The 21,359-nt window shown below is 35.4% G+C and overlaps 1 protein-coding gene across 4 annotated transcripts in view; it reads right to left on the bottom strand.

Moving 5' to 3' along the window:
• Positions 1–21,359, bottom strand: part of LOC132348931 (protein argonaute-3) — a 118,824-nt gene that overhangs the window by 48,000 nt on the left and 49,465 nt on the right. For 2 of the 4 annotated variants that reach the window (XM_059896916.1, XM_059896926.1), the window contains one exon: positions 1,564–1,698. In XM_059896916.1, coding sequence (XP_059752899.1) covers positions 1,564–1,698 — 135 coding nt within the window. Of the gene's footprint in view, positions 1–1,563; positions 1,699–18,490; positions 18,575–21,359 lie in introns of those variants that run through there. The other 2 variants (XM_059896936.1, XM_059896945.1) reach the window with 2 other exon arrangements.

Genomic DNA, 21,359 nt, shown 5'->3' with positions numbered 1-21,359 from the left:
TCAGTCATTTCTTTGGCCCCCTGAGCAGTTGAAGTTAAGATCGAGTCCATGCTCTTCGGGCAGCAGTTGAATCCTTGTTCTGTACATCTTGTATTTTCTGTGATAGAGTGGTGATATGAGTTGATTGCATAGTTACCGCAAAATAATGTAAGTGACTTCATGATATCAGAGGTGGTAACTAAGCAGCAACTCCACTGGAAACCATGGCATTTAGATGATCACATATTAATGGTGGGTAATGCACTACCTCCCAACAATGCTCACTGTGCAGTTAATACAGATTATGAAAGGACAATGGTATGATTGCAATATAAGAATATATAACACTTTCTTATTCTGACACTTAAATAACTTGAGATAAATGGATGCCTATTTTCAAAGCAGGAAGAATTTTCCTTTAAATGTTTTATTACAATAACCATCTCTCTCCTGGTTACTAAATGACAAAGAATAAATGATTACTGGAGCAAGCAGGATGTATTCAACTATACTAATTGATTTGGGGAACTGAAAGATGTTCAGAGAACAAACTTCAATGCTTCATTCAAACCACAAGCTAAAAATTGCCTGTAACAAATAGGTAAAACCTTAAAATAAAATGACATAATTATTTCTGACAATTTAAGATCTAACATTTAGTATAAATAGAATTTATACTATTCATTCTAATTAGAGAATATCTAATTTCTCTTTGTGTCTAAATAATAAAGAACTAAATACAGTGGAGTCACATCTTACATGAGGATTAGGTTGTAAAGTCATGAACAAGGCAAGAATTTTACATAATCAAAATTACTCTTGAAAAATCCCTTAAATTGCAGATAAAGTACACTATGTGTGGGTTTGCACATAAAAGTGTACATGTATATAGAAAGCTACAATTATATAAACAATAAATATATACAAAATATAAATTTTAGGACACAATTGAAATTAATTTTTAATTTTTCTCTTTGGAAGACCATGTAGAGATGAATTTGTATTAGTAAAATATACATACGATGCAACACCACTGTATACATTTTAGTTGCTAACTATAAAATAGTCAAGATCAATGGTCAACTGAATAATGTATATGAAATTACTAAGTTTCAGCTCTAGAACAACACATGAAACAGGCTAGTCCCATATCCATAAATTTACAAAGGAATAAAATATTCTGCTATCATTTCAGAAAAATAAAGAAGTCATTATATTATCGATAGAATACATTCAAAGAATGGCTCCAGTTCTGAAGTGACAATGTTTTTGGAATAAGCTTCTTATTTTTAACAGTATCATAGAAGCATTTTCCTAACAGATACTCTTATACCTTCAGCTAGTACGGGAAAGTATTGACAAAAAATTAGCTAGTGTCAATATTAATTCCATTACTTGGTATTTCCTTCATTGAAACACTACCTAAGATGTTATGGTAATGAATTTAATGTGACATTTTATAATTAGTCCATATTTTTACTGGTGATGTTACATGAACAGATTTATATCTTAAAAAATTCCAATGAAAGTTTGTTATATTCATGCATTTTATAGTTAAGTTGTTCCAAATGCTAATTAACTCACCTTTTATCTCTTTGGTGAATTTTACCCGATGAGAATCAGTCAGAGGTCTTGGCTGCTCATCAATATTATGAATGTCAAGAACTTCACACATGAACTGAATTACAGGTTGTGCTTTGTAGAAGGCAGTGGCAGAAACTAAGAAGAAAAACACAAATAGTACAAATTAATGTTTCCTTTAAAAAAACTCAAAAACTTGATCTCGGGTTCCATGATAATTAACTAATACAGAGTTAAAATTACCCTTTTATGTATACCTATATACATATAAAAATATTTCCAAAGTTAAGCAGTTTAAATTTGAACTGTTTGACTGGAAGACAAGCACAATAACAGAAAAGCCTAATATTACAGTTTTTATAATCTATCTCTTATCATGGGTAACTGAATCATTCCATTTCCTACTACATGTACAGAGCAGTGTTCTGGCTATGAAACAAGGTCTATAAGGGGACAAAGAAGGCCAGAGCACCTTAGAAGAAGAAAAGGTTAGGTATTATTTCTTAAACAAAGCTTTTTGTGCCACCCTAGACTGCTTATCTATTCTAGCGAGAGCTCTCCCTGTTTTGCACAGATTTGAGAAGACAATGGTATTAAAAGTTACTAGTGCTAATCCAAGCTACAGGTAGTAATAGTAAGGTGTATCTGCCCAATGTTATCTAGCTACAGTCAGCAGTCTTCCAAGAGCCAACAAGTATGATTTCTTAATCTTGGGTTTTGGAATTAGAAGAGCTTCTACTAACCAATAGTTAGTAGACCACCATCACTCATTTCTTAAATACATACTTACTGACTGCTATTATGTGCTATAAAGGCACTGGGGATACAGTGAAAAGTAAAACCAAAACAGACAATAAGCTACATGCTATCATGTTTTTTATTTAAAAAACATGCCTACTGTGGTGCTCTTTCTCTTATCCTCCTTGGTTTAGGATTAAATGTCTTCCACAAAATGTCCCTCATCTCTGGAAGGATATTTATCAAGGCTTTAAGTAGTTATTTCAGGTAGTAAGACTACTGTAGATATTTTTTATTTTCTTCTTTTTGACTTTATCTTTAAATCTTCATTTTTTAATAGTGAGCACATATTACTTTTTCTTTATTACAGAAATAATATATGAATGAAGTCTCATCCTAAAAAATTTAAACAATATAGACATGCACAGTAAAGACTTCTGGTCTCCAAGTATCTTTAAGAAGCAACCATTATTAGTACTTAGGTATGTATATATCCTATTCTTTTAATATACACTTAGATATAAAAATGCATATACAACTTTCTTTTTTTACATGAGATCAGATAATAAATGTTCTATGACTTCTTTTATTATTATTTTTAAAACTAACAATGTGTCTTAGAGATCTTTTTATTCTGCAGTTTGGGTGCATGGTAATTAAGTGAATATATATTCCCTTCCCCTCTTAATGAAAAGGAACACAAATGATAAAACATTAGAAACACTATTCTGGCCTTTGATTTCTTTTTTCTCATTATATATCTTAGAGATAGATCTATATGTACTAATATGGAACTATATCATTCTTTTTCACAGCTGCAGGATATCTCATTGCATGGACCTACTTAATGTCCCTCATGATGGATAGTTATGTTGATTTTGTACTTCCATCCAAATAAACTTTAGAAATACCTCCACAATTTCAAACTAACTAAAAAAAGAGAGACTGGTAAGACTGTATTAGCATTCTGGGTATCTTATTCAAATCCACAGTACTTTAAAAAAATGTATACATTACATTCTTCTATTAAAAAATGTGAGAATATTGTTGTACATTAAAACAAGGCTGGCAGGACACATACCAAATAAGCACATATTGCTTCTGTGTTAATTAAAAAAAAGTGGATAAAGGAAAATAAATACATGGTAATTAACCTGCTTATTTTGTCTTTCCTTTAATCCTACAGGTAAATTTTCTTCACTGGATTATTATAATACTAGCATTCACAACTAATGTGTCTTATCTCACAGAGTTGAAACTACTAAACAAACATTATTTATCCTGTTTAACATTCTATTAATTTTCCTTAGTGTTTATCCCACTGTTCTTCTAATCATTACTGTTCACCATCTTCCCCACAGCAACGTGGGCATCTGAGGTAAAAATTAAAGTTAGTGAAGGAAAGCTCTTACAAAAGATGGGATGAAATCAGTGAGTACAGTTGAATTAGGCATGAATTTCAATCAGCAAAGATCTGCCTCTCTATCCCTTGGTTAAATCCTTAACATTTTATAAACCTACATATTTATGCATTTTTTCCTTCTTTCCCTTTCACAAATCAGCTGAGTCTAACTGAAAAAGTAATATTTACATTTAATATTTTAAAACCTATTAACAAAATATACATTAACACACTAAAGGAAATAAACATACAATCATTTCTACAGATAATTACCCTCAAAAAAGCATTAGATAAAATTCAGCACCATAACTAAAAGTCTCACAGTACCAGGACTAGAAAGGAGCTTTCTCAATTTGATAAAAGTTATCCACCAAAAATCTATGGTAAATTCAACTTCATTTAATAGAAAGTGCTAGCTGGCACAGGAATGCAAGCTAAGAGAAGTAAAAGGTAAAAAGATTGGAAAGGGAGAAACAAAATTATTTTTCTTCACAATATGACTGTCTAGAGAGAAAACCCAATAATCTATAGATAAATTATAGAATTAGTTCAGTAAGGTTGCTAGATTTAAGATCAACATATAAAAATAAAATTACATTCTTATACATTAGCACCCAACTTAAAATGTAATTTAAAAAAGATACCACTTAATATCACAACAAAAAAGACATAAGACACGAGATAAAATCTGAACAAAAGATGCCTAAGACCTATAGAAGTAATAGGTATCTTTACTACTACAGAAAATCTAAATAAATGGAGTATATACCTTATTAGTATAAATTATTTGTAAATTAATCTGCAAATTCAAGGCAATTTCAATCAAAATACCAATAGGATATAACCCCCTTGACCTCTGGAACTTAAGAAGCTGATACTAAAATTAACATGAAAGAGAAATGAAACAAGAATAGCAAAGATAGTTTTTAAGAATAAGGTCTGCTCTAACATTCATCGAGATCTGTTATAATCCAATTCAAGTCAAGAGACTGTGGGGACAGACACACAGACCAGTAAAACAGACTTGAAAGCCCACCTTATACAATATACAAAAACAAATTCCTATTCAGAGAACTGAACATGAAAAGAAAAATAAACATTTAGAGGAAAATATAGAACATCTTTATGATCTTGGAGGCAAGAAAGAATTTCTTAAGATATAAAAACTATCATAAAAAAATACCATAAACAAAGCTAAAAAAAAAAGACAGGCTATAGATATGTGTAATACATATAACTAATGATTACTATCCAGAATATATAATAAGTTCCTATAAATCAAGATAAAACAAGAAAAGTGGCAAAGGATACTAGGCATTTCATAGAAGAGAAAATCTAAATGTCAAAAAACAAATTTTCACTAATTATCTTATTTGTAATTAAGGAAATATATACAAAAACTATATCAAGCTATCATTTAACACCAATCAAGACTGGCCAAAAATGTTAAGACCGATAACACAAGCTGACAACAAGCCAAAGGAAGACTGAGAAAGAAAGCTCTCATACAGACTGTAGGAATATAAACTAATACAGTCAGTTAGGAACAAATGGTAATTTATAGTAAGTTTGAAGATGAGCATAATTTTCAACTCAACAATTTCACTCTAGGACTTCCCTGGTAGTGCAGTGGTTAAGAATCCGCCTGCCAGGGCTTCCCTAGTGGCGCAGTGGTTGAGTCTGCCTGCCAGTGCAGGGGACACAGGTTCAAGTCCTGGTCTGGGAAGATCCCACATGCCGCGGAGCAACTAAGCCCGTGCACCATAACTACTGAGTCTGTGCTCTAGAGCCCGCGAGCCACAACTCCTGAAGCCCGTGTGCCTAGAGCCTGTGCTCTTCAACAAGAGAAGCCACTGCAATGAGAAGCCTGCGCACCACAACGAAGAGCAGCTCCCGCTCACTGCAACTAGAGAAAGCCCGCGCACAGCAACGAAGACCCAACGCAGCCAAAAATAAATATAAGTAAAATAAATAAATAAAATAAATTAAAAAAAAAAAAAGAATCTGCCTGACAATGCAGGAGACACAGGTTTGAGCCCTGGTCTGGGAAGATTCCACATGCCAGGGACCAACTAAGCCTGTGTGCCACAACTACTGAGCCTATGCTCTAGAGCCCGCGTGCCACAACTACTGAAGCTTGCGCGCCTAGAGCCCGTGCTCCGCAACAAGAGAAGCCACCGCAATGAGAAGCCCGTGCACCGCAACAAAGAGTAGCCCCCCCCTCGCCGCAACAAGAGAAAAGCCCAGGTGCAGCAACGAAGACCCAATGCAGCCATAAATAAATAAATGAATGAAGGAAGGAATGAATGAAGGAATAAATTAATAAAAACCCAAAAAACAATTTCACTCTATTGGAGTATATACTCTACAAAAATTCCGTATCTGTGAAAGGCAACATGAATGAGAATGCTTATTGTAGCACTGTTTATAATGGTAAAAAGAATGGAAACAACTTAAACACCAGCCAAATGGATAAATTTGTACTACGTGCATGTAATTAAAATTAATGGGCAGGTGTTAGAATTCAGATAAATAAAATTGAGAAGCAAAAAACTTGAGATGAGTTTGGTAGAAAATGCGATCTTACCAACTACTTAGATTGCCATTATCTAGATATGTATAATATACAACTAAAGCAAAAAAATTTACCAAAATAGACTAGATGTATAGAATACCAGTGGGATAGTCTTTCAATTCATGAACATAATATCTTTGAATTTATTAAGGTCATTCCAATTTCATTAAGGTCTTGTGATACTTTATAACTCATTTATTAATAATTGATAGAAAGTTTGCTGCTGTTGGAAATGTATCCTTTAATCTTTCATCACTTACTTTTTTTTTTTTTTAATTTATTTATTTTTGGCTGTGCTGGGTCTTCGTTTCTGTGTGAGGGCTTTCTCCAGTTGCGGCGAGCGGGGGCCACCCTGCATCGCGGTGCGCGGGCCTTTCACTATCGCGGCCTCTTTTGTTGCGGAGCACAGGCTCCAGACGCGCAGGCTCAGTAGCCGTGGCTCACGGGCCCAGCTGCTCCGCGGCATGTGGGATCCTCCCAGACCAGGGCTCGAACCCGTGTCCTCTGCATTGGCAGGCAGACTCTCAAACACTGCGCCACCAGGGAAGCCCTACTTATTTTTTTAATTAGGTTTATTTTCTTCTTTTCATGGGTAGCAGTGTTAGAATAATGAGAAAAGGATAGGCTTGGAAATGAAATAGATTTTTTTTTAATAGGGTTTTTAAAAAATTAATTAATTAATTAGTTTATTTCTTTTTGGCTGTGTTGGGTCTTCGTTTCTGTGCGAGGGCTTTCTCTAGTTGTGGCGAGCGGGGGCCACTTTTCATCGCGGTGCGCAGGCCTCTCACTGTCGCGGCCTCTCTTGTTGCGGAGCACAAGCTCCAGATGTGCAGGCTCAGTAGTTGTGGCTCACGGGCCTAGTTGCTCCGTGGCATGTGGGATCTTCCCAGACCAGGGCTCAAACCCGTGTCCCCTCACTGGCAGGCAGATTCTCAACCACTGCGCCACCAGGGAAGCCCCGAAATAGATTTTAATTCTAGATCCAGACTTGAAATTCAGAGAAATCATAATTTGTTCATTGCAAAATTAGAAAAACATCTAGTACTTATAGCATTAGGGTGAAGATTCAATATAAGGTACCTACTTGTGCCCAGAACATGGCAGGAGCTCATCAGAGCTCTTTTTCTCATCTTTGAAGAATTGTCTACTCATGTCTTTTGCTCTCTGATTTACTGAGGTTTTAATTCTAGGCAAAATCATTTTGTCAATGTAAACTAACTCCTTGAAGAGGCTGATGGGAGAATGTTCCATGAAAAACCGATTAGGATTCTTGAATTTGCATTTTACTGTGTCAAAATTGAAAATTTTTGTTAGGACGCAGCTAAAATAACAGATGTGAAAAAAGAAAATAATAAATATTTGCCATATTTAAGATAACTAGGACTACATGTACCAAAATGAGCCCAGGTCCAACTGATGAGTATAAAATAAAGCAGTAAATAATGTTGGATCCTGGTAAAAACATAACTACAATTATACTTTAACCTCCTGAGAGGTTATGTGCCTCAATTTTATATGTATACTTTCACTGCTCTGAAGATGTAAGAACAGAAACTTATTATACAATGCCTTTTTATGGTAATAGTGAGCAATTAAGAGGCCACATTAAACATCTTGGCATGTCTATTATTACCTAGCAAAATAATATTAACAGAGTACTCAGGAGATATTGATAGATGAAAGGATTGCTTTTTTCTTTTTCTATTTTTAATATAAAATATCACATATTTACTAGAGTGTCACTAAACAAATTATAAAGTGAATATCCACATAACCAACATTCATATCAAGAACTAAATATTGCCAGTATCCTAGAAACCTCTTCCCTATCCCCTTCCCAACCTTAACTTCTCCTCTCTCTGCTAGAGGTAACCAAAATCCTGGCTTTTATGGTAATCACTTCTTTTTCTTTATAGAATTACAACATAAGTACAGATCACTAAGGACCACAATTTAGTTTTCCTAGTTCTTGAATGTTATGTAACTGGAAACACAAAGCATGTAATCTTTTTGAGTCTTTTGCTAAACATTGTTTCTAACTCATCTGTATTAATTAAATGTAACTAGTTTCTTCATTTTCATTGCTCTAACACTCTGTTGAAGAAATACACAATTTATCTACTCTGATGTTGATGGACAGGGAATTCCCTTGCAGTCCAGTGGTTAGGACTGGGCGCTTTCACTGCCAGGGGCCCAGGTTCAATCCCTAGTCAGGCAACTAAGGATCCCAGGCGTAAGCTGCCCCGTGGCAAAAAATAAAACCAAACAAAAAACCTGATTATTAATGTTGGTGGACAGTTTATGCTGGCACTTTCCTTTGGTTATCAGAATAAGGTTATGAATATTCTTATAGATAGCCTTTTTTTTTTTTTTTTTGGCTGCACCACACAGCATGCGGGATCCTAGTTCCCTAACCAGAGATCTAACCTGTGCCCCCTGCAGTGGAAGAGTGGATTCTTAACCTCTAGACCACCAGGGAAGTCCCTAGGTGGCCTTCTTGATATACGTACACACATATATTTCTCTAATAGAAAAGGCAATATCTGAGTAGAACTGCTGAGTCATTAAGGATGTCTATCACTCCTAGATAATGTCAAACTCTTCCAAAGTGGTTTTAACAAATAACTCTCCCACAAGCAGCATTTAAGAGTCACTGTCGTGCCAAATTTTCACCATTAGTATCGTTAGACTTGAATTTTAGCCCTTCTGGTGGATGTGTAATGATATCTCATTTCAAAAAAAAAAAACAATTTGAGATATAACTTACATACAATAAAATGCATTTCAATTGTAAAGGTCAATGATTTTGACAAACGTATATACATCTATGCTATTACCACCCCAATTAAGACAGAACCTGTCATCACCCCAGAAAGTACTTTCCTGCCCCTATGCAATCAGCTTCTGTCACATCTGCCACAGGCAAGCACTGATCTGATTCGTTTCATAATAGAATAAATGGTTCCAGAATTTCATATAAATGGAATTATACTGTATACGCCACTTTGTCTAGCTTTTTTGTACATCTTACTTGAGATTTATCCATACCATTGTATAAATTAGTAGTTAGTTCTTTTTAACTGCTGGGTAGTATTTCATTGTATAAATAAATCACAACTTGTTTCTCAGTTCACTTGTTGCTGGGCATTTGGGTTGTTTCCAGTTCCTAATTATTATGAACATGTAAACACATATGCACAAATCTTTGTATGGACCTATTTTTTCATTTCTCTTGGGGAAAGACCTAAGAATAGAACTGGTAGGACACATGGCAAGAAAATGTTTAAATTTAAAAGAATCTGCCAAGGGCTTCCCTGGTGGCGCAGTGGTTAAGAATCCACCTGCCAATGCAGGGGACACAGGTTCGATCCCTGATCCGGGAAGATCCCACATGCTGCGGAACAACTAAGCCTGTGTGCCACAACTACTGAGCCTGTGCTCTAGAGCCCACGAGCCGCAGCTACTGAGCCCACATGCCACAACTACTGAAGCCCGCACACCTAGAGCCTGTGCTCTGCAACAAGAGAAGCCACTGCAACGAAGAGTAGCCCCTGCTTGCCGCAAATGGAGAAAGTCCGCGCACAGTAACAAAGACCCAATGCAGCCAAAGATAAATAAATATTAAAAAAAAAAAAAAAAAGAATCTGTCAAAATATTTTTCAAAGTGCTTGTACAATTTTATACTCCTACCACTTCTGATTGCTCCACACCCTTGCCAACACTTAGTATTGCCAGTCTTTTTGATTTAGCGAATCTAGGTGTGAAGTGATATCTCACTGTGGTTCTTACCTACATTTTCCATATGACCAATGATGTTTAGCATCTTCTCAAGTGCTTACTGGCCATTCCCATAATCTTTTGTGAAATGTCTGATTTTGACCACTTTTTAAAATTGTCTGAGTTATGCAAGTTCTTCATATATTCTGGACACAAATCTTTTGTTTAGGATATGTTATGCAAATATTTTCTCCCAGCAGTAGCTTGCCTTTTCATCTTCTTAACAGTGTTCTTAAGAGAAGGTGTTCATTTAGATGAGGTTTCCAACATATTAAGAAATCTTTGCCTACTCCAAGGACATGAATATTTTTCCTCTTTTCTTACAAATTTCTCAGTTTTAATGTTTTTTTTTCGTACAAATACTCAGCTGTTCTAGCATCGTTTATTGAGAAGACTATTCTTTTCCCATTGAATGTTGGCCCCTTTGTCAAATATCAATCAACCACATAAGTGGGTCTATTTCTGTAGCTATTCTAATCACTTCTTAGCCTTTTGGCTAAGATCAAGCATAGTATCTATAGCTATCCTGTAACTTGATTTGTATGTCCATCTTTAACCCCAATATCACAGCTTTGATTACTGTAGCTTTATAGCATGTCTTCAAATCAGGGATTATGAATCCTCCAACTCTGTTCCTCTTCAAAATGGTTTTAGCTATTCTAGGTTCTCTGCATTTCCATATAAATCTTAGAATCAGCTTGTCAATTTATATTATTAAAAAAAAAAGGCTGGTGAGATTCTGGGATTGTGTTGAGTCTACAGATCAATTTGGGGATAATGGACATCCTAAGAATTTGAGGCTTCTGGGCCAAGAGCATGGTATCTCTGTTTATTTATATCTTCCTATCTTTCTCAGGAATGCTTTGTAGCTTTCAGTGTAGAGGGCTTGTACATCTCTTTTAAAATCTATTCCTAAATATTACATTTTTTGATATTATGAATGGTACATGTGTTTTTCATTTTTCTAATTGTTGAATGCTGGGTATTATTTATTATACTGCTAGTATTTTCTTTTTATATATGCAACTAGTGTCTTGTGATCTTGCTAAATTCATCTGTTAATTCTAGTAGGATTTTTTTTTTTTTTGGTAGATTTCTTAGGATTTTTTACGTAAACAGTTATGTCTTCTGCAAACTGAGATAGTTGTATTACTTCCTTTACAATATTATGCCTTTATTTTTCTTGGACCACCAGCACAATGTTAGACAGAAGTAGTGAGAGCAAGTATTCTTGCCTTCTTCTTAATCTTACGGCAAAATCATTCACTCTTTTTATCATTTAGTATGATGATGCCTGTATGTTTTTCTAGATGCTTTGATCAGGTTGAAGAAGTTTCCTTTTACTGCTAGTCTGTAAATTTTTATCATGAAAACGTTAAAATGTGTCAAATGATTCTTCTGTCTGTTGAGAGGATTACATTGTTTTTGTCAGATGTCAGATTCCGGGGTATACTAGCCTCATAAAATTGAGTTGTAAAGCCTTTCTTCTTCTTCTGTTTTCTGAAAGAATTTGTGAAAGATTGGTATTATTTTTCCTTAAATGTTAGATAAAATTCAGCAGCGAAATCATTTGGGACTGGAGTTTTCTTTGTTAGAAAGAACTATGGATTTAATTTCCTTAATAGATACAAGGCTATTCCAATTTTCTTTGAGCCAATTTTTGTAAAGTTGTGTTTCATTTATCAAATTAATTGGTATAAATTTGTTCCTAACATTACCTTATTAATCTTTCAGTTCTGAAGGATCTTTAGTGATAACTCCTTCTTTCATTCCTGACACTAGTAATCTGTTTTATTTTTCTATTTTTCTTGATTAGTCTTGTTAGGAGTTTAAAATTTTTATTAGCTTTTTAAAAGGAATTAACTTTTGGTTTCATTCACTTTCTATACTGTTTGTTTTCTATTAATTTTTGCTCTGATCTTTATTATTTCTTACCTTCTACTTACTTTGGGTTTAATTTGTTCTTCTTCTAGCTTAAGATAGAAACTGTGTGTGCTAGCCTGCCTCCAAGACGGTCCCTAATAATAAGTCTTGCCTCATGGGATTTGCACGTTTGTGTCTCTCCTACACTGAATATAACTGGTTTATATAACTAATAAGACATTACAAAACTGGCAGAATATAGCTTTCAATGCTAGGCCTTAATGTCATTACAGCTTTTGCCTTGCTCTATCATGGATTACTTGCTCCAGAGGAAGCCAGCCACAATATCATGACGACACTTAACCAGCCCTGTTGAGAGGTCCAGATGGCAAGAAACTAGGCCTCTAGCACAAACTTGTTACTGAGTTTTACAGATGTAAAACAAGACTTAACCGTCCATTTAAACATTCATCAAGTACCTACTATATCAGGGACTCCTTTGTGGGTTGGAATTTAAAGATGACTCAGACAAAGCCTCTGCCTTTTAACAATAGATCCTGGGTTAGGATGGCAGAGGAACCACAAGCAGCTCATTTCATTCCTTCCTCAAACTCCACTATAACTATGGTAAGGAATTAAAAGAAAGAAAGAAAAAAGACATAAACCTAGAAGGAAGGGAGAACAGAAAACAGAAAATGCACCAACATTTTAGAAGATGAAAAGCGAGTAGACAAGTTGTAACTGACATAGCAGATAGAATCCTCAGAAGGCGTGAGAAATGGCAGTACTAGGTACCTCTGAAACTGGTGATAAAAGGATGGGGGTAGTGCAGAAAAATGAAGAGGAAAGCTGTTTGAGAAGCAGGTAGAATCCTAGGTCCCTTGTTCAGCTCCATTCACATTGCGGAACAACTGCCTCGTCTTTATCCTGGCATAAACTGTAGGTCTATTCTCTGGAAAAAGTAAAAGACTTTTGGAGGGAGGATGTCAGGCACAATTAAGGGCACAGGACTGTACCCAAAACAAGGAATTAAATGACTATAAATATTAAATGCTGAATGCAGACATTCCCCAAGCCAGAATCCCCGACTTGGCTTCCAGATCGCAGGTGATGAAGACTATTACCCTTCAAGCAGGAGTTTGGAAGGCTCATCTTTGGGTAATTTGACCAGGCAAAGGGAAAGACCTAAGGATAAACTAACATTATAGGTTCCCCAACATCAGCCCGATCAAATCACCCTACGATAAAGCTCAAAGTAAACAGGCTCCACTGATGAATTCGAAGCATCTAGTCAGTGTTTTAGAGTCCCAATGCATCATGAATAATCAAGGATACTATACACTTGAAGGAAGCTTCCAAAATGGAGGATAATGATCAAAACAAACAAACAAACAAAAATTTGGAGGAAGCATAAGCATGTGTAAGAAAAATAAAACTCCAAAATAAATTATCTACAGTGAGCTTAGAGAAGATACTACCATATATGAAACAAGAATAGTATGCTACTATAAAATAACATTCAGGAAATAAAAAAGAACGATTAGAAATTTTAAAAAGCGAAGGGGGTTAAGAAGACGAAGGTAAGTAAATTTTCCAGAAAGTAAAGTAATACAAGGGAAACAAAACCTCACTAAAGCTATTTAAAAAGTGGAGCACCACTTTCAAATTTATGAAGGAAAATTATTTCCAACATAGAAACCTAGCTGAACTTTCATTCAGGTTTGTTGATACATTTTCCAATGTGTAAGGCATCAAAAATTTTTGCCTCTTGTGTACCCTTTTCTCATGAAACTTCTAAAAAAGGGGGAGGGGTAGGAAGGGATACAGATAGTGAAGTCTGATCCCAAGAGGACAGCTGTGCACCAAATATGAACATACTCAATCAGACTGAAGCAGTATGGATCAAGAAACAGATTTGATTAGACTGTCATTGAAATTCCGGCTGCCATTATACTCTTTTTCTAATGTGAGGATAGACTAGACAAGTCTGATACAGGTATCTTTACTTGGCTGAGCTTGACCAGTGCTGATAAAGTTCCTGCCCTGCTGCCTGACCCTTTCACCCTAAAGAAATATTCTGCTTTGATCTACTTCTGAGGACTAATTTGAATACTGTAAAAATCAAATTATTTCTTAACTTTAGGGATCTTATACCTGAACTTAAGACAAACATATGAAGCAAGCAACACTAATATTGTGATTAATAAATTACTTATTAGAAATCTGTTTTCCTTGCAAAGGAAGCATATTCAGTGAGAACTTTTGACTCTTAAGCAGCATAACTTATGATTACCAAATTCTACAACCATTTATATATTATGACTACTTTCTTCTAGCAGCAAAATAGTGAATGTTTTACAGAAAGCTACTTTTTACTGAAAAGCACAAGGAAGTAAATAAAGTATATAAAAATAAAACACATTTCTCAACTCAGATGTCCTGGGTCTGAGATTTGTCTGCCAGGAATCTTGCCTCTTAAAGGATGCAGTAAAGAGCTGTGAATATTAAGGGCATAATCTCTGGAATCAGAAAAATTGACCTCTATCATTTAAATATAAACTACTGTGCCTCAAATATAGTTATATCTAAATATACCTTTAATAGGTTATATTACATATATCAATACATTAATAAAAATATAAAATACAAACTATGTGACATTTCGAGGGAGAAAGTCACTTTAGACAAAGTTTAGAGATTTTGTCTCTAAACTTCAGTTGGTGGTATCACTTAACTCGTACAACTGTGATGAAGTTCATAGGAGATACAGTTGTCTTTTGGTTCCTGCGGGAGATTGGTTCTAGGACTCCCTTTGGATATCAAAAGTCGGTGGATGCTCAAGTCCCTTATAAAAAAATGACATAATACAGTCGGCCCTCAGTATACATGGTACCCAGGTAACAAGGTCGACTGTAATTAATGTAAAATGTTTAGCATTCTGCCTGTGGTAAACAAAAATATCTTAAGGCACATACAACTAATAAATACCAGATTCATTCTTTCTTGGCTGTGTTGCATGGCTTGTGAGATCTTAGTTCCCTGACCAGGGACTGAACCTGCGCCCTCGGCAGTCAAAGTGCGGAATCCTCATCACTGGGCCACCAGGGAATTCCCCAGATTCACTCTGATGCTCTTAAAATGTGTAATTACAAAAATTAAATGCAAGTTGCAAATGAGTTAGGCCTAAAGGCAGGCCAACCTAAAAAAATATTCTGCATTTCATTGACTCTAAAATGCTAATTATGGTAAGGTACATCAGTATTGTATGTCTCCTAAAAGAGAAATTTGCCAATTCAACTGTGACAAACCATCTACTGCAAGACATCTCCTGATTTCAGAGATAATGAAATGTGAAAAAGTTTTTTGTGTGTCTAAGATTGGTAAAATTCATTAAAGTTACATAGTTGAGAGTTAGGATATTAAACACCATGAAAACAATCATTTTGAAGACAAGATTAAGTCACACAATTAGAATTAAATTGCTTGCTTTCTTAAAGTACTGTTCCATGCTTATCTCCACCACAAATTTCACCTCGCTCCCACCTGTCACTTCCTCAGAGAAAAGTTCCTTGAACACTGAGACTAGAATGGATCCCTTTGTTACACAGTCCCACTGCACTTAGTACTTCCTCCTAGTACTCATTATATTGCTCAATACTAATCTTCTCTGGTTGATTTCAAGTTCAATAAAGACTATTTTGTTCAGTGCAATATACCAAGTGGAAGGGGTGCAAAATCAAAACCACACAAACAAGAAAGGAAATATAAGCAAGTAAGGTGGTCAGTGTAATATTTTCCCTCATTATTTTTCACAGCAGCATTATATATTATTGACAATTTAAAAATAAACTCATTTAAGTGCCTTCTTAGCACAGTAGGCAGCATGTCAGTCTCATAAGAATAAACCCATTTAAAATTTTAGGCTTTGGGACTTCCCTGGTGGCGCAGTGGTTAAGAATCCACCTGCCAATGCAGGGGACACGGGTTTGAGCCCTGGTCGAGGAAGATCCCACATGCCAAGGAGCAACTAAGCCCGTGCGCCACAACTACTGAGCCTGCGCTCTAGAGTCCGTGAGCTGCAACTACTGAAGCTCACGCGCCACAACTACTGAGGCCCACGCATCTAGAGGCCGTGATCCCAACAAGAGAAGCCACCACAAGGAGAAGTCCGTGCACTGCAATGAAGAGTAGCCCCGGCTCGCCCCAACTAGAGAAAGCCCGTGCGCAGCAACGAAGACCCAATGCAGCCAAAAATTAATAAATAAAATAAAATAAAATAAAATTTTAGGTTTTATTTCATTTCATTAAGATAACACAGATCTTTTTGTTTCTTTGCTTCACAGTGGCACCTGAAATTATCTACACACTTTGTTCACACTAATAAACATACTGTCACATGTTTCCTGAAACATGTAGCCTTATAGGTCTATCTCTTCTCCCTATCCCAACCAACCTATTTCATTCCTCTTCCTTCTTTCCTTCTTTCTTCCTAAAGGGAACCACTATACTGAAACTGGTGTGTATTTGTCCCATCTATGTTTTTTTGGGTTTTTTTTTCTGGTTTTTTTTTTTAACATCTTTATTGGAGTATAATTGCTTTACAATGGTGTGTTAGTTTCTGCTTTATAACAAAATGAATCAGCTATACGTATACATATACACCCATATCTCCTCCCTCTTGTGTCTCCCTCCCACCCTCTCTATACCACCCCTCTAGGTGGTCACAAAGCACCATCAACTATGTTTTAATAATTTTACTGCATTTGTATGTATCTAGTATATACTTAAAACAAAAAATTCACATAAGTAGTAACATAACCTTTTGCTATTTGATCATCCCCCCAACATTGTTTTCAATAATAATCCATGTAGATCTGGTTCATTCATTTAACTGTTACATAGTATACCACAAATAACAATTTAGGTACTTATTCCAATGTTTACTTATTCTGTTATTGACAGGAATCAGGCTGTTTCCAATTTTCTGCTATCACAAATAATGTCTCAGTTTTTGCAAGATACCTCTATGGTATATATTAAGGGTTTTAAGACATGTTCAATTTCATCTTTACTGGATATTGAAAACTGCCTCCAAAGTAGTTGTATCAAATCATACGCCTATAAACAGTGCATGATAGTTCCTTATACTTTATCCTCACCAACATTTGATATAAGACTTAAATTTTTATAAATCTGATAGGTGTGAAACAGTACTGATTTCACTTGCATTTTCCTGATTACTAATGAATTTGAGAATCTGATTTTCTATTGGCCATTTGTGTTTCCTCTTTTGTGAATTACTTTTTTTTCTTTTTTGTACTGATTGCCTTATATCCCATAAAGCTCTTGGTTATATATGCTGTAAATATTCTTCTAGCATTTTAAATTTGTTTATGGTGTATTTATAACAAATAAGTTTTAAATTTTGACAGAGCCAAGCTTATCAGTATTTTCTATTATGATTTATACATTTTACATTTTGTTCAATGTTAGAGATATTCTCTTACTTTTTGTCTGAATGAATCTTATCTTATTTTTTATTTTTTATTTTGGGCATACTCCACGGCATATGGGATCTTAGTTCCCCGACCCGGGATGGAACCTGCGCACCCTGCATTGGAAGCGTGGAGTCTTAACCACTGGACTGCCAGGGAAGTCCCTGAAAGAATTTTAAAGTTTTGCTTTTCAAATTTTAGATTACAATCCACCTAGAAATAAATTTGGGATATGATGTGAAATGGGTCTAATTATTTTTTTCATATAGTTAACAACTGCATAAACACCATTTATTAAACATTTTACTCTTTCTTCAGTGATTTGAAATGCCACCTTAATATCAACAAAGTTTCTATACACACACACACACAGAGTTTATTTCTAGGCTTTATATTCTGCTTCATTAATCTGTCTGTCCCTGCAGTTTAAAAAGTGTGCTAAAATTGTTACAGTTTTAACATAAGGAGGGCAATTCCTCCCTCTTTATTCTTCTTTAAAATTATAGGTTTTTCATCGTCACTTATTTTTTCCATATAAATCTTAATATTGACTTATCAAGTTTCACTATATACCCGATTGAGATTTTACTTAAAACTGCATTTACAGATTAATTTTGGGAGAGTTGACATCTTATCAAACAGAGTCTTCTCAATAAGCCTAATATATTTCTTTCATTCAGATCTTCACTTATATCTTTCAATAAAGTTTTATATTTTAGAGACCTCTCAGAAATCTTTTATTCCTGTGTATCCCCTTTTCAACCCAAACTCTCAATGTCATCACATTTTCTAAAGCTCAGTTAAGACATCATTTACTTCTACAAATATTTTTCTAACTTTCCAGGCTCAATTAGATACTCCTCCTCCATGTTCTTGGTTTTATTTATTCATTCCTCGCTTAATATGACCGAGAGTTGCGCCAGGCATGGAGGTATACTGGTGAATAAGATGGACAGTCCCTAGCTTCATGGAGCTTTCATTCTAACAGGAGACAAAGAATAATAAACACTTATAATTCAAGGTGACACATGGTATTACAGGGGAAGTATACTGTACTATGGGAATACATAAGAGAAATACCTAACTCAGACTTGGGGGAATGGCTGGATGGGGGGCAAGAAGGGTGTCAAATACTGCTTCTCAAGGAAGTAACATGTAGACTGAAACCTGTAAGAAGAACAGAAGTTAGCAAACACAATAGTGACTAAATATCATAGTACTGACATCCTTGTCTTACTCTTGATTTTACTGGAAAAGCTCTGTTGCTTAACTGTAAAATCTACTCTCTGAATATGTTTCCTCCCTTGGCTTCACTGACACCATTTCTTGGCTCTCATACTGCCTGTGATAATCATTAATTGCTCACTGGTTCCTCTTCCTTCCTTAAATGCTAGTATTCTCCATGGCTCTATCCTTTGCATTCCTGTTTTCAATCTAAATACTATTTCTAAAGTTTTTCCATTTTCAGAGTTTCAAATATGGATTTATATACTAAGGAGTCCCAAAACTTTTACTTTTAGCTCACACCACTACAGATTTTCACATCTGCATTTCCAACTACATACTAGATGACTCTGTCCGTATGTTCCATAGAATCCTCAAGCTTTAGACATATTTACATTTGATATATTTATACATGGTATATACTGCCAGCTAACCAGCAACAGCAGACCTACCTCCCATATTCAGTATTATCATTCATACCTGGTATGAATGAGTCACTATTCTGAATGTATGTTGGTGAGTATGCCCTTCTTGAAAGCTAGTTTATAAAAGCTAGCACAGTTAGCTAGCACAGTCACTGAAGGTTTGGGAATATGAAGGTTGTTTCAAAGACTGAATAATCATAGAATTCTGTAGGCCAGGTATGGGGTTTTGTTTTTTTATTTTTAATATGTCAGTTTGGCTAGGCTACTACTTGCCAGTTATTCAATCAAACACTAATCTAGGTATTGCTGTGAAGGTATTTTATAGATGTAATTAAAGGGATATTATCCTGGACAATCTGAGTTGGCCTCATTCAGTCAGTTGAAAGGCCTTAAAAACGGGGCTGAGGTATCCCCAAGAGAGAGAAGAAATTCCACCTATGGACAGCAGTTACAGCCCATACCCATGTGTTCTAGCCTGCCCTTCCTGATAGCCTACCCTAAGGATTTCGGACTTGACTAGCTAGCCCCTACAACTGTGTAAGCCCAATCACTCTCTCTCTCTATGTGTCTCCTACTGTTTCTGCTTCTCTGGTTGAACCTAATACACTAAGATTGTAGCTTTACTTCCAAAAACCAATTCCTTCAAAAACCTAGTAAACCTCCTGGTCTATTCATTTCCAATCAGTTCCATGTACCAGTAACTATACCCAAAGTTTTTTCTGGACATGGTTTTTAAACCTATTTTTTCAACTTAATCTTTGGAATATGTTCCTTCCTCTCCATCCCACATTAGACCATCACCATCTCTTACCTGAACTAGTGATTGAAAAAGCCTCCTAACTGGCTTCTCAGATTAGTTTTTTCTCCTCTATCTATTCTCCACACTGCTGCCAGAGGTCTCTTTCTGGAAAACAAATATGATCATGTCACTATCCTTCTTAAAAACTTTTGAAGTCTTCCTACCTACAGAATAGAGGTAAATTTGTTTTCTATTTCATTATTTTCTGTTTTTAACTCTTATTTCCTTCTATTTTTCTTTGCATTTAATTATGTTATTTTTCTAACTTATTAAGATGAATGTACAGGTAATTGATGCTTTTCTTCTTTTCTAATAGGCATTTAAGGTTTTAAATTCTCTCCAAGCATTGCTTTAGCTAATCATACCAATTCTGATATGTACTATTTTCAATACTCTTCAGTTCAAAATATTTAAAATTTGTGATTTCTTTGACCAATGGGCTATTTAGAAATTATGTTTTAGTAATATCCAAAGCTGAACTTTAAGTTCCAGTAGGAAAATAGCAGCAATTTATTTCCAAAATTTCCCACTTTCCTCCTAGAACTCAATACAGAGCAACAAAGATAATGTAAAAAAGAGAGGAAAGAAAAGGAAAAAAACCCCTACATCTTCAATGAACCTAGGAGACAATAAAAACCTGAAAATGCCAAATTGTAAGTAAATATGGCCCAAAGTACTTGGGACTAGTAGAACCTATGCAAGGGAGAAAGACATGAAAGATGAAAGAAAGCCTAGTGGGGCAAGAGTAAATTTTCACTCCAGAGATACAGGGTCCTATCCTAAGTGGGAACTGCCATGTTTAGTTCTGAGATTGAATGGGGGAATCTCAGAAGGAAGTAGAGAAAGGAGGTGTAGAAAGTGTCATGAGAGTGAGCAGAGGGTGAACTAGAAGTGACAGATCTCAGATAGGATTACCCTTTTAAAACCAAGGCATGCATTTTTCCTCTGTAACGTCAAGCTTGGAGAAAAGTTAAAAGAATAGTAAAATGAACTACCATGTACCCTTCACAAATTCTCTAATTGCTAATGTTTGAGCAGGCACTTTTTAAAAGGCAGGAGCTGAATTCCCCTGGTAGCAGAAACTCCTTAAACATATATTACTCAGGGGCAAAAGAGATGTGCTTTATTTTGAAGAAAGAACCCATCAGAACAACAGAGGACAGAGGCCTTGAGCAGAGAAACCTGGAAAACCACCTTGCTCCTGATGTCCTGTCCCACCTCCCTCTCCCACTCCAGTCTCTTCTAATAGGTGGTTTGGGAAAACTCAACTCATTCAAATACGAATAACAAAAGTGATAAGTATCCATACAAAAATACCATTTAAAAAATGTAAAAAAGCAGCACAACATCTCTGACAAAGAAAACTCAAGAGAAAATACCACCACGAAGTAGATAAAAAATTATAACACTACTTTTTAATATGAATTCAAAACTTCTTAATGCAGCTATGAAGAAAGATCTCAGAGCAGAAATTTAAGAACTCAGGGAAAAGACAAACAGT

The sequence above is a fragment of the Balaenoptera ricei genome, chromosome 1, assembly GCF_028023285.1.
Source record: "Balaenoptera ricei isolate mBalRic1 chromosome 1, mBalRic1.hap2, whole genome shotgun sequence".
NCBI classification, from domain to species: Eukaryota; Metazoa; Chordata; class Mammalia; order Artiodactyla; family Balaenopteridae; genus Balaenoptera; species Balaenoptera ricei.
The sequence above is the reverse complement of the archived record's forward strand: the minus strand, read 5'-3'. Positions and strand labels throughout refer to the sequence as shown.